The sequence below is a fragment of the Hakea prostrata genome, chromosome 10 (assembly GCF_041222555.1).
Source record: "Hakea prostrata isolate BN-2017 chromosome 10, UWA_Hpros_2, whole genome shotgun sequence".
Taxonomy (NCBI): Eukaryota; Viridiplantae; Streptophyta; class Magnoliopsida; order Proteales; family Proteaceae; genus Hakea; species Hakea prostrata.
Window position 1 is genome coordinate 2,054,133 of NC_142609.1, and position 27,091 is coordinate 2,081,223.

At 37.1% G+C, this 27,091-nt stretch overlaps 1 protein-coding gene across 1 annotated transcript; it reads right to left on the minus strand.

Moving 5' to 3' along the window:
* Window positions 1–7,128: 7,128 nt before the first annotated feature.
* On the minus strand, window positions 7,129–25,023 carry POLD2 (DNA polymerase delta small subunit). Its single transcript, XM_089138173.1, has 15 exons — window positions 24,909–25,023; window positions 24,645–24,774; window positions 24,294–24,400; window positions 24,050–24,173; window positions 20,679–20,786; window positions 14,197–14,312; window positions 14,019–14,102; window positions 13,010–13,078; window positions 12,832–12,903; window positions 12,654–12,745; window positions 12,444–12,571; window positions 12,120–12,221; window positions 11,977–12,044; window positions 8,524–8,591; window positions 7,129–7,860 (listed from the first exon to the last, which is right to left on the minus strand). Exons 1-14 carry the CDS (start codon window positions 24,975–24,977, stop codon window positions 8,535–8,537), a joined length of 1,326 nt encoding a protein of 441 aa, XP_088994299.1. The 5' UTR covers window positions 24,978–25,023; the 3' UTR covers window positions 7,129–7,860; window positions 8,524–8,534.
* Between the last annotated feature and the right edge of the window lie 2,068 nt (window positions 25,024–27,091).

Genomic DNA, 27,091 nt, shown 5'->3' on the forward strand with positions numbered 1-27,091 from the left:
AGATTTTGCCAACAGCCAGCGCAGGATTTGACTTCTTAAACGCCACACTGGAACCTGCTTTCAACTTCTCCAAGTCTGCAAGGAGCTTGACAAGTGCCTCCACTGCTCCGACAAGTAATCATTTTTGCGCTTAAAGGAAAAGATATAGAGAGGATTTTTTAGACTCTAGCAAAGTGGTGGAAGAGGCAATGCAACAAGCAAGAAAAGGGCAGAGAAGGAAGGAAGGAAGCACAGTGTTCAATTGCTGAAATCCATTTTGGTAGAAAGAAAAACCCTAATCCTCACCACTTCCTTATCTGGATGCAGTGAGATTGGCAGCGATGGTGAAGGTGGAGGTCGAAGAACGGTGTTCAAATAACTTGCACAAGATGCAATGGGGAAGGATCTAGTTGTATTTTTTAGGCCAGAAAAACAGAGCCCTTTCATCGTCTTCAACTAGAACAAAATTTTGAGATTTCAGCAATTTTGCGAGATATCACCAGAATATCAGCAATATTCTAAGAGTTACAGTTTTGGCTCCAAATATCTTTTGCCATATGCCAAAACGGCCACAATTTGGGGATTTGTTTTTCATGATTCATAGATGCAGCCACTATACAATGGTAATGAACAAGAAATATCAATCTTGATTTTTGACTACACTGCAAGGTGGTGTGGTCTGGATCTGAAGGGCTTTTCCGCTGGTACATTTCCTCAAGACAATCTCTTAAGGGCAATGTCACAATGTGCATGCTTAACTATATTAGTTTCAGTGATCCATACAAAGTGAAATGTGAAACCTGATTCCTTTAGTCGTTTAATTATTATTCGTTTGTGGGAGGCCTTGGGGCCCTTGGAAGATTTACTCCCAACCGTTGTTTGAGCAGTTATAATTAGAACCCATTGAATCAGTTTGGATCTGATTCCTGAATCAAAAACTCACAGATGATGGTTGAAGACTTTTAAGTGCAACCAACTTGAGCCACACAGTTCAACGTCCAGTTCCGAAAATATGAGATTGAAACGAGACCCCAACTGGTAAGCTTTATGTCACAGACCACCAACATCAAGAATGAATGAGTAGAAATATCCTTAAGAAATGTTTTTACCCAAGAAAGTCAAGATAGAACCACAGATCTTAACATTGGTTGGCATTCAGAATTAATAAAACCCATGAGTCATTGGATAAAGAAGCACATCAAACCTGACTGGGAGAATCGCTTGGTCAACTGGTTCATCGAACTCCACTCCCTGTTTTCTTGTTCTTTCACTGCTTCAGGTATTAACAATCAAGAGGTTTGGAAAAGGTTAGGGCTAGTGCAGGCTCGTACATTAAGGATCACTCTGTTTAAGCCATTCTACAAGTGAAAAAAGTACTGATGGCACTATTTTAATCTTGTCACATTGACAATTAAACCAATAAGCCACGTAACAATTGATCCCACAATCCAAAGAATGACCAAAAAGGTCACTAAACCTGCCAAAATGGTAAGGAATGGAGGGCCTTGTGGAGCTTCATTCTCCTTTGCTTTATCTTTGAGAGGATCTTGGCCTGATGAATTGGTGCTTGAAGCAAGCACTGTACTCAGCCTCTGCTTCATACCCGATCTTGAGACTTTCTCGCACCTGAAAGAACTATTATTGCAGGGGATTAAACCATAAGTCTGACTTGTTTCACCAGTCAATGAAAAATCATCTACATCACAGCACAATAGTGAATAGGTCCATAACATGACTGCATCCACCATCAAAGCATGAAATCCAAAACTTCACAAGCCTTTAGGTTGATCACCTCTTTTTTGTTAGTTCACTCTCTTCCTCAGATTTTGACTAGGGTTTTGCTCCTTTTCCTTGGAAAGACCAAATAGAGAATTTAAAATTGAAAGCGAAAAGAAAGGTACAACTTTCTACATCAGGAGATGCTTCAAACTACCCCACACATTTTCTCAGTTTATAGTAAAATTTACAGCTGATCACTCGGTTTTGGAAAATTAGCCTGTGCAGTCATGTAAACTAGAGGACCACCTAATACATAGTCACTATGATATATGATAGACTGGCTAGTTTCCACCCCATGGTTGGTGAACCTTGTAGGCAATCTTCCATGTGGTCCTCATCGACTCAATAAATTGGCTTCCAACACACACCCCCCCCCCCCCCCAAAAAAAAAAAAAAAAAACTAAAGAATCTAATACATGGTCATGGTTGTCCAGGCATCGCCTAGGTCTAGACTTCCAGGTGCTAAAACAATGCCTTGACTGCCTAGTTGTTGAGGGCCCCTCCTATGCCTTGAGCTGTCCAAATGCCATGACAACTATAAATAGGATAGGAAAATTAAGATCATCAACCTTTACCTTTTCTGAGGTTCTCTTCTGAGAAAAATAGGACAGCTCCCAATAAGGTTGGAAACCACACAGGATAAATAAAATTAGTTTGAGTGATCTTATGGCTTTAATACTAATCGAACTGGAAGATCTTGCTAGATAGCTTGCTTATGAAGCCAAAGGAAAGGCTAAATGTGTGAACTGTTCAATTCTTCACAACCATTTCCTTTTTCCTTCCAAAACTGGTATCAGACGCTCCAAGCCCTGTTTTGACAATCTCCATCTGATGAAATGGCCCAATGATTTGAAAATTTCCTAGGAGGCAGCTATCGATTGATAATCCAAATGGTAAGACCCCGACTGCTCACTTGGTCCAATGGACCTTGGACATAGCTAGGCAAAATTTCCCCTTAAAACAGGCCAACTATTTCACTCGAACTCCATATAACAAACACTTGTCTTAACGATCTGGTAATGCAAAAATTGACCTTAAACTAGGAAAGAAACAGTGAGAGATGGATTGCAGCCAAGATCAACACAATATGGAAGTACCAAAATTAGATATAATTGAAACTTCTATATTTTTCTTGGTTCGCAAATGTAAACTGAAATAAAGGATAAAAAAAGGAACAAGATGGGAAAACAGAATGTGGTACATGACAAGTTCTCTCAGCCCACCATCATATTCACACCCAGAGCCTCTCACCCACGATCTCTCACTGGTGAAGCATCTCACAACTTCAACTGGAACTCTTTTTTCTTCAATCTCTGTCTATGTCTGATAAGCCTTATCCCAATGGAATGGCTCCATGAATCCCAAAAGGAAGAAACAAAATTTTGAATAGAATTGGGATCCCAAACAAATTCACAGAAGAAATAATCTCTAACATTGAATTGCTTATTCACAACACATTCTGTGATTTACTCGTGGCAAATCCACATTGCATTGTCTGATGAAATCGTCTCTAAGTGAGAAATCAAACTTCCAAGACACCCACCCGTAGAATCAAACCAGAATGTGAAAACTGAGGCTCGTAGATTTAGCAAGAGAATAGCTCGAGAAAATAAAGTTTGGAACCTAACATTATAACATCCTCCACTTCAAAAACTGAAACACAAAGTTAAAGCGATAACCCTAGGAAGAGAAGCAATCGCAGAGGTAAAGGTACCTGAATCGTGCATGGAATGAACCATTGGCGCTAGTTCTGGAAAGCGTGGCCGTTGGGATTTCAGTTCTGAGACATGAGCGTCGGAACCCCAGAAGGCATTTAGGAAGTGTGAAGGAAGAGAGGATCGCCGCCATGCTTCTCCTGAATCCCCCGATAACCCTTTCGGTGGTGGTAAGTGGTAACTCATCAAACGCAGTGATGTCCGAGAGAGAACCACACTAAACGCACGCTGTGGCGATTAGCGCAGAGTGGAATATGCTTGCATTTTCTTTTTCTTTTTTCCTTTTTTTTTTTTTATATATATATATATATATATATATAATATTAAATATGAGAGTGGATCACAATCCACATTCCAAATGATGAAGCACCCATTGGTCTTCCTTTGGCACCTTTAATAATAATGTTAGTCCCACCCTTCGTTGATGTCTCAACTCTCAACCCATGATTTATAATTCTGGATACGAGTCAGTCCTAATTTGAAATTTTGAATCAGACTACAAGCAGATCATCAGATGTGCATTATATCATTGCCTATATCCTTAAGAGTTCTAATGTTATTGCACATTTCTTAGCTAGGAAGGCCCTTTCGGTTTCGGGCCCGAAAAAATGGCCGATTTTCGCAAAGTGTTTGGTGGAGCTATGTATTGCCCCACTCCGTGCCCGCTATGAATAAGACTGTTGTTTACAAAAAAAAAAAAAAAAAAAACCCTACATCAAAGGAGTTTTACTTCAGTGCTGCGCATACCGTGAAGCCAATGGTCAAGATTGACCGAGATTTCGATCTCGACCGTCGGCTACGCATTAAATGCGCAGCATTGAAATCACACTAGCGTGAAATAAGAAATCTTTTTAACTCGCATGATTGGATTATTGATGTGTTTAATTTCAAAGTAATTTTTCTCTTAATGTATCAATTTTTTGTAATAATGGTGATTCATAGTGTTACTTTCTATTTTAGATAATTCACTACAAATAGAAACCCCAAAAACAAAAATTTAATTTTGAAATAGATACTTATCAATAATTCAATCATGTGGATTGAAAAATTTCCTCAATATGAGTGATAAATGCAAACTCACGAAGAGGCATATACTCAGGTACCACCTCTATGTTTCCCTCTTTTTTCAAGGAAATATAAAATTTTATCCTGGTCATCCAACATGATTCTAAATATATTTTCTTGCTTGGTTAAAACATGATTCTAAATATTGGTATGATATAGGCATTAATAAATATAAAAAAATGTCGATTTGACACCCAATCGATGTTGATACAATGATACTGTATATATGTTGAACCTTTACCAATAAAAAAAAATTGAACACAACAGTTTGTCAGGCTACCTTTCTAAGAAAAAATGATGGCAAAATTATACAAATCACCACCAGTTCCGATACTAGACACTGATTTCCATGTTAAATGGGTAATTATATCAAGTTTGGATCATCTCTCCTGACTAGAGCACTTTGTGCTCTTCGACTTTACAATCACAAACTATGTAAGGTCTACAAGTAAAAAAGAATAAAACATCCAAAACAAATCTCATCACCCTAATCCTGTGGGCCTTGTAATTTGTGGCTCAATAGCCATCAGGAGATGAACTAGACTCAATTATACCAGTTCTAATTTGGTTTCGGACTACCATTGCCAAGTCCTACCTTCAGTCATCGGGGCCGAAATCAATTTTTGTGGAAGAGAATGAGATAATAAGCAAGAAGATGGCATAGATTCCCCCCCCCCCCCCTTTTTTTCTCCCCCTCACATATGATCTAGTTTCAATCACAAAATAGACCAGCTTGTTCGAACAACCAACCCTCTAGAGTGGCAAATGAATGTGCAACTCTTTAATGGTCGTTCCCAAAAACACCTTGCCCCATGACACTAGTAAGAGACCTAAAACCATCTCTTAGCCAAATGAAGATTTGATAATCGCCTTTTTCTTCTCCCCTAAGCATTTAAAGGAACCTTAGGGAAAATTTACCTAAAAAAAGACAAACATTTTTAACCAATGGTGAACAAACTAATCTGGGTTGTAATGGGTCAGGAAAATTCACTTGTAAGCTGTAGTTAAGTTAGCCCACAGGTGGTCACTGGGTGTACCTGGGTGAATCAATGAGTTCGAATCTCAAATTTATTCCAATACTTCAAATTGCCGTGTGGATAGAATGGTAATTTACCTTCAACACATAAGGTGATTGCTGTTATTTATCATCACTGCCATCACAATAAGCATCTTCAACTCTGCCATTGCAAACCAAAGAAACTCTGATTACCTGAAGATGCCAAGGACACTGATTTTTCTCCCATGATGTGCCAGGAAACTGGATGTGAAGCAAGCATTGTCCCAGAAAACATAAATGTAAAAACAAAGATAAGTAAAGAATGATCATAAGGTGGCACTGTTTCAACTCAAAGAAAAAGTGAACTGCCAAACCTAAATCTGACAAGTAAGAACCTGTACATCTGCAAGCAACAGTAGTGAGTTGCTTAAAACAGCATCGGTGGTGGGTTTCTAGTCTCCTGGGGTCACCAAGTAACAGAAACACCAAAAATCCAGAATTGTAGTTCAATACAATTGACCAGAACTAAAGTAAAAGTCAGTAATCTGGATTTCTTTTCAAACAATACCATGGATTTCTGATTTAAGTCCAAAACCCAATGGATTACTCTATTTGGATACAGGAACAAAATAACAGAAGCTGAACTTAATGTTCTCAAGCTTCATAAGAGTCCTAGTTGAATTAGGATTTTTTGAGAACAGGAAATGATGGCAGGACTGGGGATAAATACCCAAACAGCAAACTTTACTTACAGGTCAAGGAACAACAGATTAGAAACCAGATTTAAGAATGAAACAAATATGTCCTCCAGATCTAAAACACGGTTAACAGTAACCATATATCACTAATAAAGGGCCTAAAGTTTTGAAATCCTAACAGAAAAGAACTCTTATGACCTGATGGTGAAGATTAAAATTTGAACCCACGAATAAACTGAGAATAAATCCAATTATAAGACCTGAAGTGAGATTTTAACTCTCAGCAGTATTAAGCAAAAAATGGAGTTCCAGGTTAAATGATGGATAGAATAGAATTGAACTCTAAGCGGTATTAAGAAAGAAATAGATTCCCAGGTTAATAGCATGCACAGGAACTTGAACAAAAACATCAGAAAGTGCAGACCTTATAGGAAATGGATAGAATAGAAGAATGATAGATGGATACAGACCAAACATCTCACCTGCAATTAGACTGAAATCCCATAATCCTTGACCTCAGCATCTTACCAATGGTTGCTAATGGAAACAGGTCATAAGTGATAACCACTACACAAGAGTTCACAAAGTTCAGGTCCAGCAACAGCAAATACTTTTCTATCTTAGATTTGCACCCAAAAAAAAGAAAGAAAAGAAATGAAGAAGAAGAAGAAGAAGGATATCAAAGGAGGGAAGAAAAAGTTACAGTAGTCCCTCTCAGAGAAAAAAACATAAATCTATGCGCCCCCCCCCCCCCCTTCTTCTTCTTCTTTTCAAATTCATGTACAAGACCGTAAAGTCATATAAAAGACTCAAAACTCTAAAAAGGGAAGGCCTAACCCATTTGTTAATGAATAAGGTAATATAAACTGAGTAGGAAACTCAAATGGGCTCCAACTAAAACAAAGAAAGTAAATTCTGTTTTCCTTCTTTCTACCCATATTATAGAGCAACATATTAAAACCACGAGATCCAACACCTATATAACCCAAATCACACTGGTTCCCAGTAAGCTCTTTAAGGTGACTTCTTTTCATCAGTTGCACAGAATCCTATAACATCGTATTGAATCTCACAGAACATATAGAGGCTCGAGAAGCTGAAATACAATAGTAGGAAATTCTACACAAAGCAGGGAAGGTGTCCAACATGACTAAACTTCTATCTTATCTAATTATTTGGTTTAAGTATCACATGTATGTAGCAAGTACTTCATCCAAACTAAGAGGAAGAATCTTATTTCCACAAGATTCTACAAAACCTTTACAAGATAAACAATACTAATAAAATAAAACAATAAAAACCAAATTAAGAAAGTAAATCCCATAGTCCAGCTATCTACCCATAATTGAGGCTCACTAAAATGACCCATCGCACTACACACACACACGTGGCACACACACACACACACACACACACAAAGACTTATTTCCACTAAAATAAGCTTAATTCTGTTATCTGCATCAAAGTATGGACTGATCATTAAAAATAAAACCAGGACTTCCACATAATACCATGGTACCCATGAGGCCATGACTGATGGTAAAAGTCGTAACTACTCTTCAATAATGGGATCTGAATTTCCATGGCAGTTCATACTCCCATATTTACACTGTAAGGCATTTGGGATCTGCAACAATTCAGAAGCAGGCATACATCACTAACATCACCTGGATTACCTTACAAGGACTAATGATGACACAAAATATTTCCATACAGTTCTAAAAATAAACAAAATGACGTATGCAACTTAAACAACTCAAGAACAGATCAAATAAAAGGACATAAAAATACTAAAACCCAGGAATAAGAAAAACATAGTCCGAACACTACAAAAAGATGGTTATCCCAATAAAATTTGGATGACTTAGGAGTTACAAAGTGGACATACCCCCTGGTGAGGAAGGTAAGATAGATATTGTTGTCGAACAGAAGCAGGGTTGGGATCCTGCACACCGAGCCATATCCTTCAATTTGTTGCCCTTATATCATCCAAATTCTATTGGGATAATGTTAAGATATATTTGTATCTCTTCCACCTAGTACATTTCTGTTAATCAGTTAAACATTTATGTATCTCATCATTTATCATGTATCCTTGAATGGGTTTACAAATTAAAAAAAAAAACTTAAGGCTGTCTAAGTAAACCCAAAGCAACTAACTTCTATGTAATCTAGCCTTGGATTATGCAGACAACTAAAAGTGGTTTCATGAATGAGTATTAGTTTATTCATCATTCATTAGATACCACTACTTTCAAAAAAGAGTAAGAGAGAAAGATCTACTTCCTACCCCATTTATTACTAGTCCAGGCTTGTTGAGAAACTGAGAGCATGGCATTCAAGATTCTTCATATTTAGCTGCACAAGAAAAACCAGAAAATAAGGCATGAAAAGGAAAAGTAAACATAACAAAACCACCTATGGAACACAATCAGCACACATCTTTATAGAAGGAAAAACTATTCAAAACCAAAGTGTCCTACAAGAGGCTGCAGTGAACTGCCTTATTTTATTATAAAATTAGGAAGCTTCATGGAGTGGACTTTAGAGAACATCTGCTGTGGAAAGAGACAGGATGGATTCCATTTCAAGAGGCAGGAGTTATGAAGATTTCATTGAATCCAGGTGGAGAGAAGGTTTCCCAGGCCTAATGATTTTCCAATGTTTTCAAAGGGGCCTTTCTAGCTTGTATTTGGGAGTTCTCAACAACACTGCTCAGGAGTTATGTGAGATGACCAAAGCAAATTGAATCATCCTAAACTTCTAATGCAAGTTAGCTGAGGACCCCAAGAATTCAAGTCCTTTAGTTGTTGGGAGAATCTGCAATTTCCAAACAATGCAGCTTTTGAGCTTTATCATTTCACAAGTTGAAGCTGTTTTGTCAAGTCTGACAGATGACTAAAGTAGTTACAGAATGACTGCTTAGACAAGGAACCCACATTAGATTCCTCACAGAGTAGATAGGGCTGAAGCTTATAATTCGTGAGCGAGTATGCATGTGAAGAAACATCAAGGACATATGTAGTAGTAAAGTGGATGTGCATGAACAAAGAATTTATGCTCTACAACCGTCCTTCAGTTCTTGTCAAAGGATCTCAAGGTAAACAAGTTCAGACATTCTTGTTCACCATTGTTGTTCATCAATCACTGAGGCAATTTGCTGCATTTCAGGAACCGGACTAAAAGATATTTATGCACGATCTTAAGGACCGGCGATTTTTTGTAAATCTCAAAATTCTAGAAACCCTGATGGTTATACACATGCTAATTTTAGAAACAGCTCATGACCAGTGATATTTTAAAGTTTTAATGCATGATTCTCTGTGAATGCTGATAGAAGGAGATCCAGCATCAGATGGGTACTGAATTCTTCTATGGTATTCTCCCACTAAATACAGAATTCGACCGGAACTGGTTAATATTCTTGACAAGCATCAATATAGAAGGTTGGTTGATAAGTTTGTTTATCTTCTGGTCAACCGACCTGGCATCTCCTATGCAGGTGGTTCTATTGGTCAGTTCATACAAAATCCTAAACAGATTTTGATGCAGTATCAGGTCGGTTCAATCAGTTTTGGTCCAAACCCAAAGAACTGGTCCAATTGGGTTTGGCCAAACAAAAGTTAGACTTAAATAAGTATATTATTTCAGTTATAATTTATGTCTTTTATTTGTTGTGGCATTCCTACATTAGAGTGGTTTAGACTTTGGTTTGGATTCTATTTTGGATTTTGATTTCAACTAGGGTAATGTATTTTATTTTATTTAAATAGCTTGTATTAGGATGCAATTTTGAGATTGAATCGAATGAATTATGTTTATGAGACCTATGGCTGATGATGAGTGTGAGCACTCACTCCCCTCTTCCTCCTCTTCATCCACTTCTAATTCTTCTAATTCTTCTAATTCTCCCTCCATTACAGCCCACCATAGCAGCCCTATACCAGGTCTGCATCAGATTTCCAGGGATGCAGCTTGTCATGTTATAAACTATCTCTAGGGTACTCTCAAGGTCTTGTTTATGAGCCTAAAAATCACATTGACATGGTGATTCAGATGCTGACTAGGTTGGAGGTGAAGATAATAGAAGGTTTATGACTGGTTATGGTACCATCATTGATGATAGTCTAGTCAGTAGGAAAAGAAAAACAAACTAAAACAGCCAGATTGAGTATAAAGCCATGACTATTTGCAGCCTGAGTTAATGTTTAAGCAACTTATCATGGAATTTGGATTTCCACTCGCTGCTTTTTAAATTAGTACTGATCCAGTTTTCTACAAGAGAACTAAGCATATAGAGGTTGATTGTAATTTCACTCAAAGATGCTACGATGCAGACTCTACTACTTTTATTATAACCATAAACCAACGTGATGAAATGTGTATCAAGGCTTTGTTTCAGACTGTATTTTCTTCAAGGTTTTTCCAAGTTAGGTATGGTGGGACATGTGCTCTAGCTAGAGGAAAGTGTTAACAATACTAAGTTATGACTTAAGAACCACAAGGATATTGCTGTTACATTATTATTCTATTTAAGGGCTTGTATGTAAATACAAACAATCAAGGGGCTTCCTTATAGTTAACTGGACTACTTTGATACAAATAAAGGTAACTGCAGCCAGTGAGATACATTCTTTTTCCCATTTGATATGCCCCATTTCTCCTATCTTCTTGTCCTTTTTCTCTTGTGCAACCTTAGAAAGTGGCTATGCCACTCTTTTGGACTGATTCTCTTACAACCATTATGGCAGGTTCACGACAGATGTGAGGATGATCTTGTAAACATTTTCAGGATTCACCAATTTCCCTAGAACTCCATGATTCTAGTTGCACTTGAAGCACCAATATTTATTTCATCTTTTGTTTCAAAAAGGTAGTCAGGAGACAAGAAAAACCTCAATAGCATTTTCAGGAAACCCACCAGATCATGAGAATTTATATGGACCACTAGTTGTCTCCAAATTCCACTCTACACTATCAAGCGCTTTGGTACTATGACGGTAGACAGTATATAAGTAATACTGTGCAGAACCCTGGAATGTATCTACTGCTAGCACTGAAAAGCTAATCGTTTGTGTCTTTCCAAATAGACATGAAATAGGACTGCGACCACACCTTTGTCCCTTAATCAAAGTCCAAGAAATAAAGAGCACATTCAATTTCAAAGATTCAACAGTCACAAATCGAATAACTCCACTAGAAACTGCCACACTAGAATAGCACATCTCAAGAATAGACAAACAAATGACTCCTCCATCAAACATGCATGGCACCAATTATCTATCTAGTAAAATTTCTTCCTTTCGAACTATCCAAAGTCAAAACTCTTGATGAAATCCAACCAAAATTGTCAACTCTTGGAGAAGCTTATTTCCCAAAATCTTCATTGTTTTCTTATTTGGCACCACCACTACTGCATGGCATAGTTGTCAAAGTGGATCCTTTGCTCACCCAGATGCTGTGGCAACTATGCTGCATAGTAACACACCTCCTTAGAACTCTTCGTCTCATCTTTCTAAGTTCTTACATCCTCCCTTTCCAGAAACATGAAGAATGACAAAGTACTAGTAAAATCGACAGCTGGAAGAAAATGAATCAATGGGCACAATGTCCGTATTGCAAAATGCAGTTGCAAGCAGATAAATACAAACCAACTTTTAGTTCCATAAAGATATCATTTTCCTTCAATAGATAGGTTACTAACAAGAATTTGGAAAAGACTGAATAACCCCAAATTACATACCATAATAGCTAACCCAGTCTCACAGAATTTAGGAATTGCAAGGAGTCTTATTGACTGTCCTTCTGACCCTGCATTAGAGAATGGTACTGAATTATCATGAATCAAGAAGCTATAGAGATATTCTATGGATTAACAGTGCATACCTTCAAACAAACGAGTCTCATATTTACTCTGGTTACCAACAAAGTATACATGAGGACAGTTCTCAATGAAGAAAGGATCCCTATCAGTGAAGGGATAGCATCCTGCAAAAGTCATTAGTAAAAATTTAGCCTTGGAATGCAACTTCTTGAACTTGAACCTAGTTTGGAAAAGGACATGAAACTCCAACTGTTTCTTCAGTCACATTTTTTTCAAGTCAGCAATTTAGAATGTCAGAAAAAAAATTTCACTGAGCAACCTAATCAGTAATATGCATCACAAGTGCATGCAAATACTTAAAAAGAAGTCCCTTCATTGATCTTTACCAAGTGTGTTGGGTGCTGTCGGTGCTAGATGCCTCCACCTTAATGTCCTCTCCATAAAATCAAGATTACTTTCTGCCTCTGAGTACTTACCAAGGTCATCTATGTTCTGACCTGATGTTCCAAGAAATCTGAAAACAAACCTCCCAGCACTATTAGTATTACACCAAAATTATCCCATAAAATTGAAAATTCATCATGTTCTCAGCTCACCTAACATTTTCAGCCTCAAAAGAATGAGGGTTTGTACATGACATGAAAGTGTTATAAGCTGATGCCCCAGGAAAAAGGCATCTATGCAAAGGCTGGAAGTGAGCAGAACATATTAGAAGTGAATGTTGCACCTAGTCAGAGTTTGTAATCATGATTGTAAACATAGCGATTGGAAAACCTGCTGAGGTAAGGAGAAATTGGCTGGGTCATTGGGCCCTGGCATGATGTCTACAGGTACAGCTGCAGCAAGCTGCAAAAGAGAGAATCAACATAGTCAAAAATAGCAGTCAAAAAACTTCAATGATGGGACAAAAAGATCTCAGTTAGTTCAATGAATAACTAGAGCAAAAAAGAACCTGAGTTAACAAGATATCAAGCTCTTTGATTGGCTCAGACAGCCTGGACTGATCCTTTGGGGCTAATGTCTGCAATTGTCCAAAGATTTTGATTAAGGGACACATCATCAAGAGCACTGTAAACAACACCTTAGCAAAAACCATTGATCTCATGCTGGGAACTTTTCAGTAACGGAACTTTGGGATGCTTTATACTTTTCTACTTTTCATTCACGTATGGTTAGGATATAATTTAAATCTCTAAGAGCACCGAAGTGGTAAAAGCACCCTCACATATCATATAATAGGAGTTTTTCAAGGAAAATTGCGAAACGCTTATTTTTCAGCAACATAACTTTGGAAAGCTTTATACTTTTCATTCACATATGCTTAGGGATATACTTTAATTGCTAAGAGCACTAGTAAGTGGTAAAAATGCCATCACATATCGTATACTGGGAGTTTCTCAATGAAAATTGTGAAACGCTTTTCACTAATTGAGTTACAAATACAAAGTACCTGAGAATATGGTGATATTTCATAACAAAAGACAATAACTTATAACCTATGACAAGTTTACAATCTAAAACATGAAATTACAACTTCGGTTATTGAAGTTTTTGTTATAACCTAGAACCATCACATAGTTTTTAAAATTAACAAAGCATCTCTGACAAAGCACTTCAGAAGTATTCAATAAAAGGAACAATTAATGCTGGGAGAGGGTGCCCTACACTGCCTGACTGTAGTCACCAGAGAATGAGGAAGCACCCTTCTGGATTTTTTATAGTAGGGGGGGGGGCATTTAGATCACCTTTCACATGAAAAGTGATAACTGAGGGACAGATTCATTTTTGAGCTGCTGTCATGAAAAAAAATTTCCCTTCATTTCTAGAAAGCAGATCAGCGCCATAAAAATATTTCTTTTGTTCTCCAATAAAATTTTCATTGGCCTATCAAAAGAGGAGACGAGATCTCTAAAAACTGGGGGGAGAAAAAGGGTATTATCAAGAAGATATCTGTTGGTTACCTGTCCATTAAGAAGTCCATGTGGAACTTCAACAGAATTCCCGGCTACTACTACACGAACAATTAGAGATGCAATGGTTTGCTCCTGTAAATTGATAATTTAACACAACAAACTGAGTCAGAAAGCCAGTGACTGGATCAAAAACTAAAGAAAATGGAAAATTTATAGTAGTACAAACCTTTTCATCTCCTAAATGTCCAGTAATATGATCAACAAGAAGTTGTATTTGAAGAGGGTTAGACATGATGCTACCAACACTCAAGCCCGATACAAAAACAAGATACTTGTCTTCTCCTGGGAGCAATGAAACTGGACAGCCTCAGCATATGTTCAAGTATATCATGCAATAAGGGACTAACCAAAAAAAAAAAAAAAAAAAAAAAGAGGAAAGTTTGCCAGCCACAATAGATTGTAGTTCATCTAATCTGGTACATAACATCATTCATTGTTTCCATCGCCTTTTTGTGTTTTTCTTTATTCAAGTTAAATTTTCTGTCAAATTTGAGAATTTCTTATTTTTCCTTTACCTAAATAAAAATCTTCCATCGAAAAGATAAAACTAAAAATCTTCCAGTACCCACAGGCAGGGCAGGAAATATGGGTGATCCATAGGCAGACCCAGACAGGAAAAACCCAATGGTACCCTTACAAACCAGGTTAAGGTTAACCGCATGACAAGTCCAGCTGTAAAAGAACAGCCACATCAGCAAGGCCTTATCCATTCCAAATGAAAAAAATTCTGTGTCACGGGACTCTGCAATAACATCCATGAGGACACTCTAGCTGAAAAGGAAGCACTTATCCAGGGGGACTCTCCATCATTGCCTCACCACGGGTGAGTAAGGTAACTACAAATACCCAGGTACAAGCTTCGTATAACTTATCTAGAATCTATTGAAATTGTTCTATTACTAAAGAAACCTGACTTGGGCATTAGAGAGTTCCCTGTAAGAGCAGACTAGATCTCGTCGGCTTATTCTTCCTGTGCAGGTATAATCACAGGAGGACATCCGGCAGTTTCTCATTGTGATAGTCTATATTCTACAAGCATACCCATGTTCACAACAATTTTTATAATAATTAGCCAAATCTTGGAATCTCCAAATGAATAATTGATGAAAACTCGAAGGGTTAGGATTTCTTGGATGAATTCCCTAAAATTTAGGGTTTGCCTAGAATCTTCCAGCAACTAATTCTAAAGTTTTGTGGGTTGTTAGGGAAAATTTAGGAGTTTACTAAATTCCCATGGGGAGACACTGAACATTGTAGGGTAAGAATTATTTTAAATTGATATGGGACAGAAAGGTTCAATCTGAAATTATATGGGAAAGCTCAATTAACAAAAACTAGATGGGTTGGGTTTAATTGGGAAAAGGGAAGGGAAGGGAAGGAAAGCCTGCAATTGGGTAGGGGAAGGGTTTGGGGAAAGGGAAAAATAATATAAACAATTTAGAATTAGATGGAAGAGATGTGGGTTGTTATAGGGTAATCTAAAAGTATCTGGGAAGGGTAGGAAACTTGCGGAAGGGTAAAAAAGGGTGAAGGAAGCTTGTGTTAGGGAATGGGGGGACGGTGGGCGGGGGTTTCTTATGATCTTCTTCTTCTTCTTTCTTCTTTCTTCTTTCTTCTGTCTTCTTTTCTTTTCTTTTCTTTCTTTTCTTCTGTTTTTCTTTTCTTGTAATTCCGCCCCAAGAACCAGAGTAATAAAGGAAACAGGAAAAGAAAGAAAAAAAAAAGGAGAGGGAGGGTGCCATAGGGTTGGAGGTGGAAGAGGGTTTCTTGGCTGCTGCCAAGATGGGAGAGCAAGGTTCTTGGAGGTTTTTGGTGTTTACTTGATGTTTCTTGGTCTGAAACAGCAAGTAATAGGAGCCACAGGGTTTAGGAAGAAGAGGGGAAAGAAGAGACATTGGGGCTAGAATTGGGGAGGGGTTCAACTCACTTGTTTGCAGAATCTGGAACAGAAAGGTTGCTGGACTTCTTGCTGGAATGGCAGACAGAACATGGCTGAAAATAAGAGAGCTTGACAACTGCAAGGTCCCCCTCAAAAGGACCCTGCCACACCTTCTTGGCTGAAACTCTTCAATAATTATATCAATCCAGACTCGGAGACTTACAATGACAGACTAGGCTATTTATAGCCTACAAGTGGAGGGAAAAGACTTGGACTCTAACAAAGAAACCTAACTTGACTCAACTAGGGTTTCCTTTATAGGTTATGAGACCCTTTACAAACAAATAACAGCCACATAAATAAAAGAACTTAACTTAGAATAAAAGACCTAATTATCCATAAAGAGTCCTACTTACAAGAAAGACTCTCTATGACACAAGAACTCTACTACTAAATCCAAGAATTCAAAACATGATTGGACTCCAAAAAAAAATCTGAAAATAAAAGAATCATCTAATTACTGCTGAAAAATGACCAAAGTGCCCCTACAGGGATCCCTAGGTGCACCATCTTGATTGGGCCTTGGGGCCCAAACCAAGGTTTTGGCAAGGGAGGGTGAGCCTTGTTCACAGCAATAATACTTTAGGGTCGATGGATACAAGCCCTCCTAATTTTATGATAAGTGATCAAGAGTACAAGTTACAGGCAACATAAATAAAACCCTATGGACAATCTACCCTTTTAACCATATACAACCATGGGGGGCCGAGATACCGGCAAAACCGAGCGAGACGGGCGAGACGCGAGAGGGAACTCGCCGAGACCGCCAACCGCAACTCGCCATACTCGCCAACCGCAACTCGCCCCAAATCCGCCATATCCGCTGGAACCCATTACCAAATTTTGTAGATTCAGCCAAAGCACGCAACACCAGCACACACAACACAAAGAAAGCCAACACCCTACTGTCTATGAACGCGAATGACAAAAAACCAACGGGTATACATCACATTCTCGAAAGTTAAGATGAATACCAAGAATGTTATCTTGATGACAGAAGTTAGATGTAGATACACAGATTTCATATATGCCAAGGTTTTATATACAGTTATAAACCTGCATCTCTAACCATAGCATTAATGGTTTTATATTATATGTATATAACAGCATTCTCTAACAAGAGCATCGGTTCACAATATGGGAGACAGAAACATACTAGGGCGTTCCACAAACCAAGGCCACAGGTGTCAAAGGCATCAAATAGGCTAAATACCAAGTTTAGCCAACGGGACCCAAACCCACCGAGATGGGCTACCGAGTTGCGCCAAAAATGGTATCTCGACCGAGATCTCGCCGAGATGGTCGAGATCTCGGTTTTCCATGGTAGCGAGATCTCGTTCGAGAGCGAGATCTCTCACCATGATTACAACATCCTTAATGAGTTAATTTATTGGCTTTTTTTTGGGGGTAATATTTCTCCAAAACAATATAATGATGATTGAATATTCAAATATTAGACTACCAATTCCATTTCAGTTTCAGAAAATTTGCCAAAGTTTGCCCCTTTTTTTTTGGGGGGGGGGTATCTGGACAATAATGTTTCGGGCACCCACTGTGTTTTTCATGAATTTTTGGGAGTTTTTTTATCCTTCCATCCTGTTCAAAAAAATTAGACTTGTCACAGATATCCTGGTTTCGGCCAAAATATTATCTAAGGCCTTTGATATAGAATCATGCCAAATTATTATTTAGGCACAGGTTACAAAACTCGACCATTCTAACATTATTATTTGGATAATTGAAATTTATTTGCATTGATTTGATTTTCTAAGAATAAGATCTCATTGCTCTCATCTCTCTCTTTTGGGATTCAGATATTTCCTTTGCAATGAAATTTCTGGCACGTATGGAGTATTTTATATATCTTTTCTTCTGAATTTCTTCTTGTTTTTTCCTATAGGTTGAGCATGTGTTCTGTTGGTTCCATAAATCATATAAATTTAACCAAGCAGTTTTAATTTTAATTGAAAAAAATAAAAGAAAGAGTTACATTTATTTGATATCTACTTGTATGGAGAGAGAGCACATCCAATTTTTCTGTTCTCTATATACATATCACAGTTTTTATAGGCATAAGCACAGAAAAAGCTACAGGAAACTCATTAGTCGTCTAGCAAGTAAAAACAATTGGGCAAAATTACGTTCTCAAATCCTTTGACCACCTTACAAAAACACCCCAATCCATCAAGCATCTTCCAGCAAGAATGCAGATCCTAAGGAAGGATTCACCTGTCTTAAACTTTCATTTCTTTCACTTAGGGCTGGAAAAAAAAAGTTGGACATGTATCAAATATCTAGATATTGGTCAGGCAATGGATTATGGTTGTGGTACTGGTCCTCCTAACACAAAATATTGGTCCAAAGGTAAGAGCATGAACATCATTTCTCCCAGGGTTTAGGGAATGCTGTCCTCAAATAGCTAGAATAAGAAAACTTCAAGGGGAAGAACGGATGTCTCAGTGAAGGGTAGAAATTTGGATATACAGGATTCAATCCGAAATGTTATGACAAAAGGATCATAATCCCACCAAAATTTGATCTCTTTCAGTCAAACTATAGAAATGGCCACTACAGTCCTGAAAAGAAAATTTTTCCTTTGAAACTTCAAGGAATACAATTGAAACACTCGATTGAAATTTAAAACTCAAAATGATAATTTGTCCTTGGACCTATGACATAAGAACCATGTCATCCTCTGCCTGAATAATCACTTGAAGTCTAAGACAGAGGTTCTATGGGTGATGTTGGGCATACGGCTTCAGAACAGACGGTAGGCGTGATTCATCAGTTGTCATTGTTGGCAACATCCTGTGAGAGGAAAAGTAAACTGATACCAAAAGAAGGATTGGAAATAAAAAGTTAGAAAGAAAATGAGATAGCGAAAGATGCTAACTCAAAACATGACTCCAACTAAAGTATTGAAATAAATCCTGTTTTCCTAGTGTAATAATTCCTTTAGGTGACTTAGCTACATCACTGGAGCCCCAACTCAACTGAATCTTTCAAGAGAAAACATGCAATCAACAGGTCAAAGACTAACTCCCACAATACAACTACAGCATATTGTGCATATTCATATCTTATAGAAAAACTAAAAAGAAAAAAGAGCATTGCACAGTGCACAATGATCCACTAATTCCTATTTCTAGATTCAATAACTGATTCAATATCCACTTGCTGGTCTTAAACTTCAAGTTAATTACAGAAGAATCTGAGATATGTGGCCCATACCAATACCAAAGGAGGATTTTGTGACCTGGGATGGCATCAGCTGATTTTTTCAAAAATAGGTACAAAAAAATAACAAACTGACACAACTATGTCAAATTTGAAATTGGATGTCTCTTCACTTCTTGATAAACTGAGTCCACTTTCTATGCCTGAACCTTCCATTGTAATCAACTATTTCCATAATAATGTTTCACAACTCAATTTGCTTAGATGCAGGGCAAATCTGATACACTCAGTCCATTTCCTTAGATGATGATCTACTCCATGGGAACAAAAGCCAAAAACCTACATAACCCGAGACCAAATCTTATTTCTAATAAAACAAGCCATTCAGTTGACTTATCTACATCACTGAAGCCCCAGCTCAATTAGATCTCATCTCTAATGAGAGAATATACTATCAAGAGGTCGAAGACAACTCCCATATAACTAAATCCTATTGCCCACATTCACATCTGAATAACAATGCATGGGGTTCCCAACATAACAATGCCTAGGAGGGGGGCAAATGTACTTATTTTATTTATCCTCCATCCCAATTGTTATTTCCAGAAATACCCACTATTCAATCATTTATTCCAGTATTCATTTGTTGATATTGGGTTTCAAGTTAATTACAAAATGGCAACAAGTAGTTTGAGATATTTACTATGCATTTGGACCCACAGAGATACCAAAGCAGTGTTCTGTGACCTGCGATTGCATCAGTTGTTTTGACCTTCCAAAAAGAGCCATAGAAACATACCAAACTAGCAAAATATCTTAGATCTCAATATTGGATGCCTCATTATCCTCTTTTTGACCAATTGAGACATCTTTGAAACCCGTATCTTCTATCGTAATCCACTAATACCACAGTAATATTTCTCAAATCAACTTGGCTAGATTCAGGACAGATCTGAAACAGTCAGCACCTATATATCAGGATCTACTACATGGAATATATTCCGTTTCTAGTCAAGTACAAATCCAGTTCGGGCCCAAACCTAGATTCAGGGCAAAAGCATGTGTTCAATGTCCAAACTGTCTTTCAGCTGTGTTAAAAATGGCAAATCTGGTGCTGAAGGCTTTTGCACAAGCAGAGTCCAGGGAGTTGAGGCAATTTTCCTACGCATCCTCACCCTAGCAATTTTTGCTGAGAGGCTGTTTGAATACCTTGACCTCAGGCTAACACTGTGGTCCATCAACCATTGTGCCAAAGCCCACCCCTGTGTTTGAGCTGTGTCTTAGACATTTAATGCATATCAGTGCTCTAGCACTAAAACCAGTGGCATTTGAGTTTACTAATGTTAAAAATAGTGGCATATGAGTTTATTAATGTTAAAAATAGTGCTATTGCAACTCTTAGGTTTGATGAGGTACTCAAGGCAACAATACATTATAAAGTATTGACAGGCATTAATAGCCTATTTCACATGAAAAACAGAGTATATCCATGATATGTCAGCTGTCACTCATATATATTGCTGATGTCTTACTTGAATGAAGTGGAAGCGCTATTTGGGTTGGTAGGCCAGCTTCAAGGACATCCTGAACAAAAAACTCTCCTGCAGTTGTTTCCTTTCCATGCAGAGCCACCACAACTCCTGTGATAGGAAAATACATCATTAAAAGCATAGAGATTAGTTAAACAGTAAGTGATATAAGACAATTATATACTTCTAACAGGCATTATTGAAGTCTGAAACATTTCTACTCTAGTCATTCAAGTAACATGCAAGTTTCAGATAAAACATTGGTAAATTATAGACAATTATACAATTCTAAACATTTAAATACACTGTTTAAGATAATTTAATTACAGCAAATATTCAAATAAAACAAGAAATATAGAAGGGGGGGGGGGACCTATAGATTTAAAGTTCAATGCATCAAGTCAACAATGAGAAATATGAGATACTCCAAAAGATTTAGGCATTGTTTCTGGCCTTCAGGTGATCCATTTTCAATCACAATTAATTTGGTTTTGATCAAATTCATTTGTTGACTCTACTTTCTGCCAGGCAACACCTTGTTGGCTAGCTGGTACTGCCTTAATTTTTATCACACCCTGGGATGCCTTGATGCCTAGATGCCATGACAACTACAGATAATACTTCACTGCAAACCAATACACATGGATTTGGTAGAACAGGTAAGTATGCTACTGGACCTATTAACACCTCAAGGCAGTGTAACATGGGTTTTCTCAGCAGAACTCAAAATCCTGAGTCAGACTTCACCACAAGTTGAATTTGTTTCAGTGAAAACTTCCTATCAAGCATTAGTCCACACTATTCAAAGCAAATTCACAAGTTTACCTTGAGTGTTGTTCCCTCAAAGCATCTCAGATGTAAATGGGAGTCAGTATGTTAGTGTAATGGCATGGATCCAACATAGTTCTACATGACAGAAAAAAAAAAGAAAAAAATCTCCAAAGTGAAGCTCATCTACTATAAAAGCTATACATAAACTCTCCTATGTAAAATGTAATAAATAAATAAATATAATTATCAATACAAATTATTTTTGCTAGGGAACTTGAAAAGAAAATTTGAATTATAGTCAGAAAAATATGAGGACAAAACTTTAATGTGTATGTTAGAACTACTTATAGGGGCAAAGCTGGTGCTGAAGGCTTCTGCACAAGCAGAGTCCAAGAGATACTTTTCCTACAAAGCCTTACCCCAACAATTTTTGTTGAGAGGCTGTTTTGATACCTTGACCTCACACTACAACTATGGTCCACCGTGTGCGAAGCCCCCCACCCTCACCCATCAGCACTGCATTTATGAGAGAAGATAAATAAATGGACAGAAGTATTTTGCATCCAGTACATGAGGCTATAAGCAAGGTACATCAAGCATCTGTTTTCCCATTTAACGTAATTGAAATCTCCTCTGTGTGAATTGCTAGGGAGCTCTAGGAATCCTCTTAGCAATAGGAAGTAAGAACCAACCCTGCATAAAGGAACATACCTTTCTACATATCCTTTGATCAAGGGTGCTCTTTCCCTTGATCAAAGACCCTAATGCTCAATATACTAGAAAAGGCACATCTTTCAAAGAGATAGAGCCAAAACTTCCCAGACTAACCTAACCTTGTCCAGATCACTCCAGGCTTAGTAGATCGAGGTAAGCTGAGGCAGAAAATGGTTTAAGGAAGAATTAGTCAGATAAGTTTGGTCTTTGTGTAGAGCCCTGTACACCAAAAAGATATGTAGCCATGAGATAAATATATCCTTCAACTACCAAAGCAAGACCAACAAACACAGAACCATATGTCATGTCGTCAGAATAAGTAAACTCATATATTCGATTCTCCGTTTCTCTCCTGCACATGACAATGCTGTTTTGCCCAACTAATTTTTGCCCCCCTTATGAATTTATCAAAGGTAAGAACACCAATACATTTAACTGAAAAGAACATCCTCCCCCACATTCACCTCAGTGGGATGAAATCTCCTCTTAGTGCATATTAAACTTGCACATAAGTTGAACTGCTGGGCTGCAGAGCACTTACAACATCTACAAATATGATTAGTTGGCATCAAATATGCTATCTCTAGAAATATTATTAAGACACTTATCTAAGAAACACATAAATTGCAGTTCTGCAACACAAACCTAGGTTAACCAACTGCAGAACTATTGTGGCTGGCTTTAGGAATTCATATTGATAGATAATCTATGCAGTATATCACTCTTGACTTCTAAGATGTATGTATTTCAGTATACTGAAGCATGCATAGCTCACAAGATATGCAAGTTATGTCATTTGTAAGTTTAAATAATTATATGTAAGCTAAATTTAAATTGACAAAGCCTTGTCACAATCAATTGGGTTGGCTACAAAGGTTGTCAGTCAACTTCACACTGTTGAGAAGTTGTGCAGAGAGATGAGAATATGAAGATGGATGTGCAGAAACACTATGAAGATAAAGTATGAAGTGAATGTATTAGAGCATAATTAAGAGTTGCCCTGAATAATGACAAGCTCAAACTCCAAGAAAGTCATCTGAAGTGACATGGTAATGTTCAACAGAGGCCTAAGGACACCCAGTAAGGATAAGTGATAAGATTCCAATAATAGAGCTAAAAGAGTGTGAAGCAAGCCTAAAATGATTAGAAAAGAAGTCTGGAAGAAGGAAATGCATAGTCTAGGTCTTGGACCAAGTATGAAAGACTGTTCAAGGGCAAGGGTCCACATGGCACTCCCCCGATTTTAGCTGAGAACCCAGAGAAGGATGCTTCATTCCCACATTTTCTTTTCATTTTTCCATATTTTGTTCTCCATTCATTTTTCATTATCATCTCATTCCCCATCCCTCTTTTTCCATCTCTTCATTCCCCTTCTTTGGTTTCACCTTAGTCCCTGTTATGTCTTGTCTGGATGCATGTAGCTAATCCAAATAAGTTGAGGTAAGGCTGAGTTTGTCCTTGTGAATATAGCCATAAGATCTTAAATCATATAGACTCGAATCTTTTTTCTGTAATTAGACCCAAGTCATCTAGAATCTTGTCCTCATAATGTGATTTAAGATTACCATGTGATAGTAGCCTACCTTTTAAGAAGTATTAATAACGCAGAAAAAAGCCAATATGATAAGTCAACTAGGACAAAGTGAAAGAATATAACAGTGTTAGGAAAACAAAAAACAAAGCCTCATAAGCACTTCTTAAACTCGGGTTAGAATTTTGGGGAAAAAGAGAGAGGGAAAATGAAAGACTAGGTTAATTTTCCCATGAACATCCATAGAGCAGTTTCTAGGAACCCAAAGACCCCAACCCTTGGGTCTATCAGGCACGAATAATCAAAGTATTCTTTGCCTTTTCACTTTTTAAATACAGAAAATTTTCATTATACTGACCTGTCACATACATAGATGGCTCAATAATCCCACCAAGTTTGACTCTGCCACTTTCATCTTCCAAAACAAGATAGTCATCAGGATGGATGAAATTATGTGGTTTAACAAGAGGAACCGCAGATCTCTGCATTTACAAAATTGGAATTGGAAATAATGCCATGTAATTCCTGATCGTCAAGTCAACTACAAATAAAAGCAGGGGAAAAAAAAAAAAGAAAAAAAAAGTTCACCATGAACTAAATACCTCCTTAGAGTACTCATCCAGAATAGTAGGTTTGAGCTTCATTTGTTTGTACAGAGTTCCAACAATGACGCATTCTTTACCTTCTTCAAGTCCCAAAACCTTACATACTGCAACATTAATGAAAACCAAAGATGTAAACCCTAACAGACCACCACCGAGACTTGGTAAACAAGTTGCAACTTTCCTAGAACCTAGAACCTAGAACCTCCGGTAGTCCGGTAGTCCGGTTCATGTACACTTGCAAACGATTGGGGAAGGTTTTGAAAGATATCAGATGTAACAATGAACACAATGCAAGTAATAATAGTAGAAATTTCACGAAACAAAAACAGAGAAAAACTTAGCATGCACCTGGCAGATGAGGTTTCCATTTCTCAACTAGTGAATAGAGAAGAATTCTCATATGGTGAAGACGAGCGAAGTAAATGTGACTGTATTGCTGACCCTTGTACTGTTCTTTTTGAATCCCGAATCTCTCATCCTACAAGCGCGCACACGGCATTAAAAAGGGGGGAAAAAAAAGTAAAAATTATCCTGAAATTTTCTTAGCTACAAGTTATACTAGAAATCTCTCCAAAACAATCAGAAGAAATGAAAAAAGGAGAAGCTGAGTACCAGATTTTGATAAAGAGATTGTTTTCGTTGAAGACGATTTCCTGCTGTCTCTATTTCCATGACTGGCATGGCGGGAAAAAAATGAATACAAAGGTTCCTCTCGCTGCGATATGCGGCTTCACTATTAATTAGCGAATGAATAAACTTCTCTATATATATATTATTTTTATTTTTATTTTTATTTTTGGTAAAGGTAAATTTGAAGAAAAGAAATAAAAAAGATATATAATTAAACTTTTTTTTTTTTAATTTCAGGAAAGGCGAATACAAAACATCATTTAATTTAGACTATAAATTATTTAAATCCAACCTCAAGGGATTCAAATGAATTTTTCTATTTTTCACCACAACCATGTGATAACTATTGGATATCCTTTTCTTTGAATCTTAGGGAAGTGGTCTCCATATATGACATGGCTTTTAAGCTTGTTTTTACAACGAATCAAGATCCTATCCATCCAAGCACGTTTTCCTTTCCACCTTTCTTTCCAAAATCACAGTGAGTCAAATACAAATCTACCTCTGCCACACGAGCAACCCCATGAGTGAGGGTGAAGTGATGGGAGGATGGGTAGCTAGGGGGAGGACATGCACTCTTTTGCAACCTGCAAGATTTTTTCCATGTAAATATAGAAAAGGATTTACCAAAAAAAATTCCCCATATGGAAAGAGTTTAGAAAATATTTACGTAATAAGATATTTTAAATTTTTTTACTTAAATAGATCTTCTTCTTTTTTTTAATATTTACCAAATCACAGGTTTCAAGATAGTTTTTCCAGCCCGACTAATAGTCTATCATGAACCACCCAAATTATCCTCCAGTGACAAGTGCTTACCAATCCTTTCAATCTTTTGATAATTTTAGGACTGACAACATCTTGTATTTTGTAACTTCTAGACCTCCTATCATTTATTAGTTTCATCGTTTGCAATAAAAGACTTGAGGGTAATTTTGGGTAGTTTACGGTAGAATAATAACTCAATAGGAAAAATTATTACAAAATTCGAGATTTGGTAATTATTTTTTAAAATAACATCTATTTGAGTAAATTTTGTTTAAAATATCTTATTTGAGTAAATCTTTTTTGAAAATCTGACCATATGTAAAAGTTTCCCAAAAAGAAAATTACAGGCAAGACGGTAAATTCATATGCTATTATATTTGGTTGTAGGACATACTGATCAGGGCATGACGGGTCCTATTTATGGATCATGGGCCGGTCAAATTATGGATCAGAGAAGCATAAAGACTTCGAATATTTCTTCCAAATTTCTCAATATTTGTTCTTTTAGTTTTAAGCTTGTTCCTCGTCAAATAAATATTGGGAATTTGGGATAAAAGCGTTTCAAAAACACACACAGACACACAAACATTGGAAGAGGTAATGGAAATAGCATACCAGCAAAATTGTAAGACGCATCAAGTTATAGAAGAGATTGACATCTTCATCACGCATCACATACATGAGTTGAGCCGTAAAAAAATATACTCTCCTTAAGATATTTAAATGCCTCCTTATTGTGCCAACCAGGTTGACTTTGATATCCTCACCTCAAAAGATATGAGAAATGATAATCCTAATAGCATTAATTCCAAAGGCAACTGCAAAGAACGTTTGATGGTAATACATACAAACTCTTCGACAACACATACAATTCAATGGAACACCAAAAAGCTGAGACCAACTTTAAAAATTGTTAGAGCCACTAGGTTCCAACTCCTCTCTTTATATAGAAGAGGAAGACACGCCTACAAAGGGATATCTCCAATGCATAATGTCCCACATTTTTTCCATAATAGTTTGCTGGTAGCCATTCAAACAAATCTTTTCCATAAAATATCCATCGATTATTTAGGCATCTATTAGGAAATAACATTACTTTTAATGCTTCTTTGTAAAACACAAAAATATTTTGAATCTCACTTTAAAAGTCAATTTAAAATTCAACCAAGAGGGATGTGTATATTATGCCCCCTTTTTGAGATGACTTCTTTTCCTTTTGAATGGACCAGGAGAGAATAGGGTGCTAGTATATAATACACTACTTGCACACTCATACAAATTCAAACGTCTGTCAAACTAATTTAGTTGGAAAAAATCTGAGTCATTGCAATTGTTGTAGTACAACACACTCAAACAATCACATAGTTCTAAAGCAATCAATTCCAACTCACAGAACT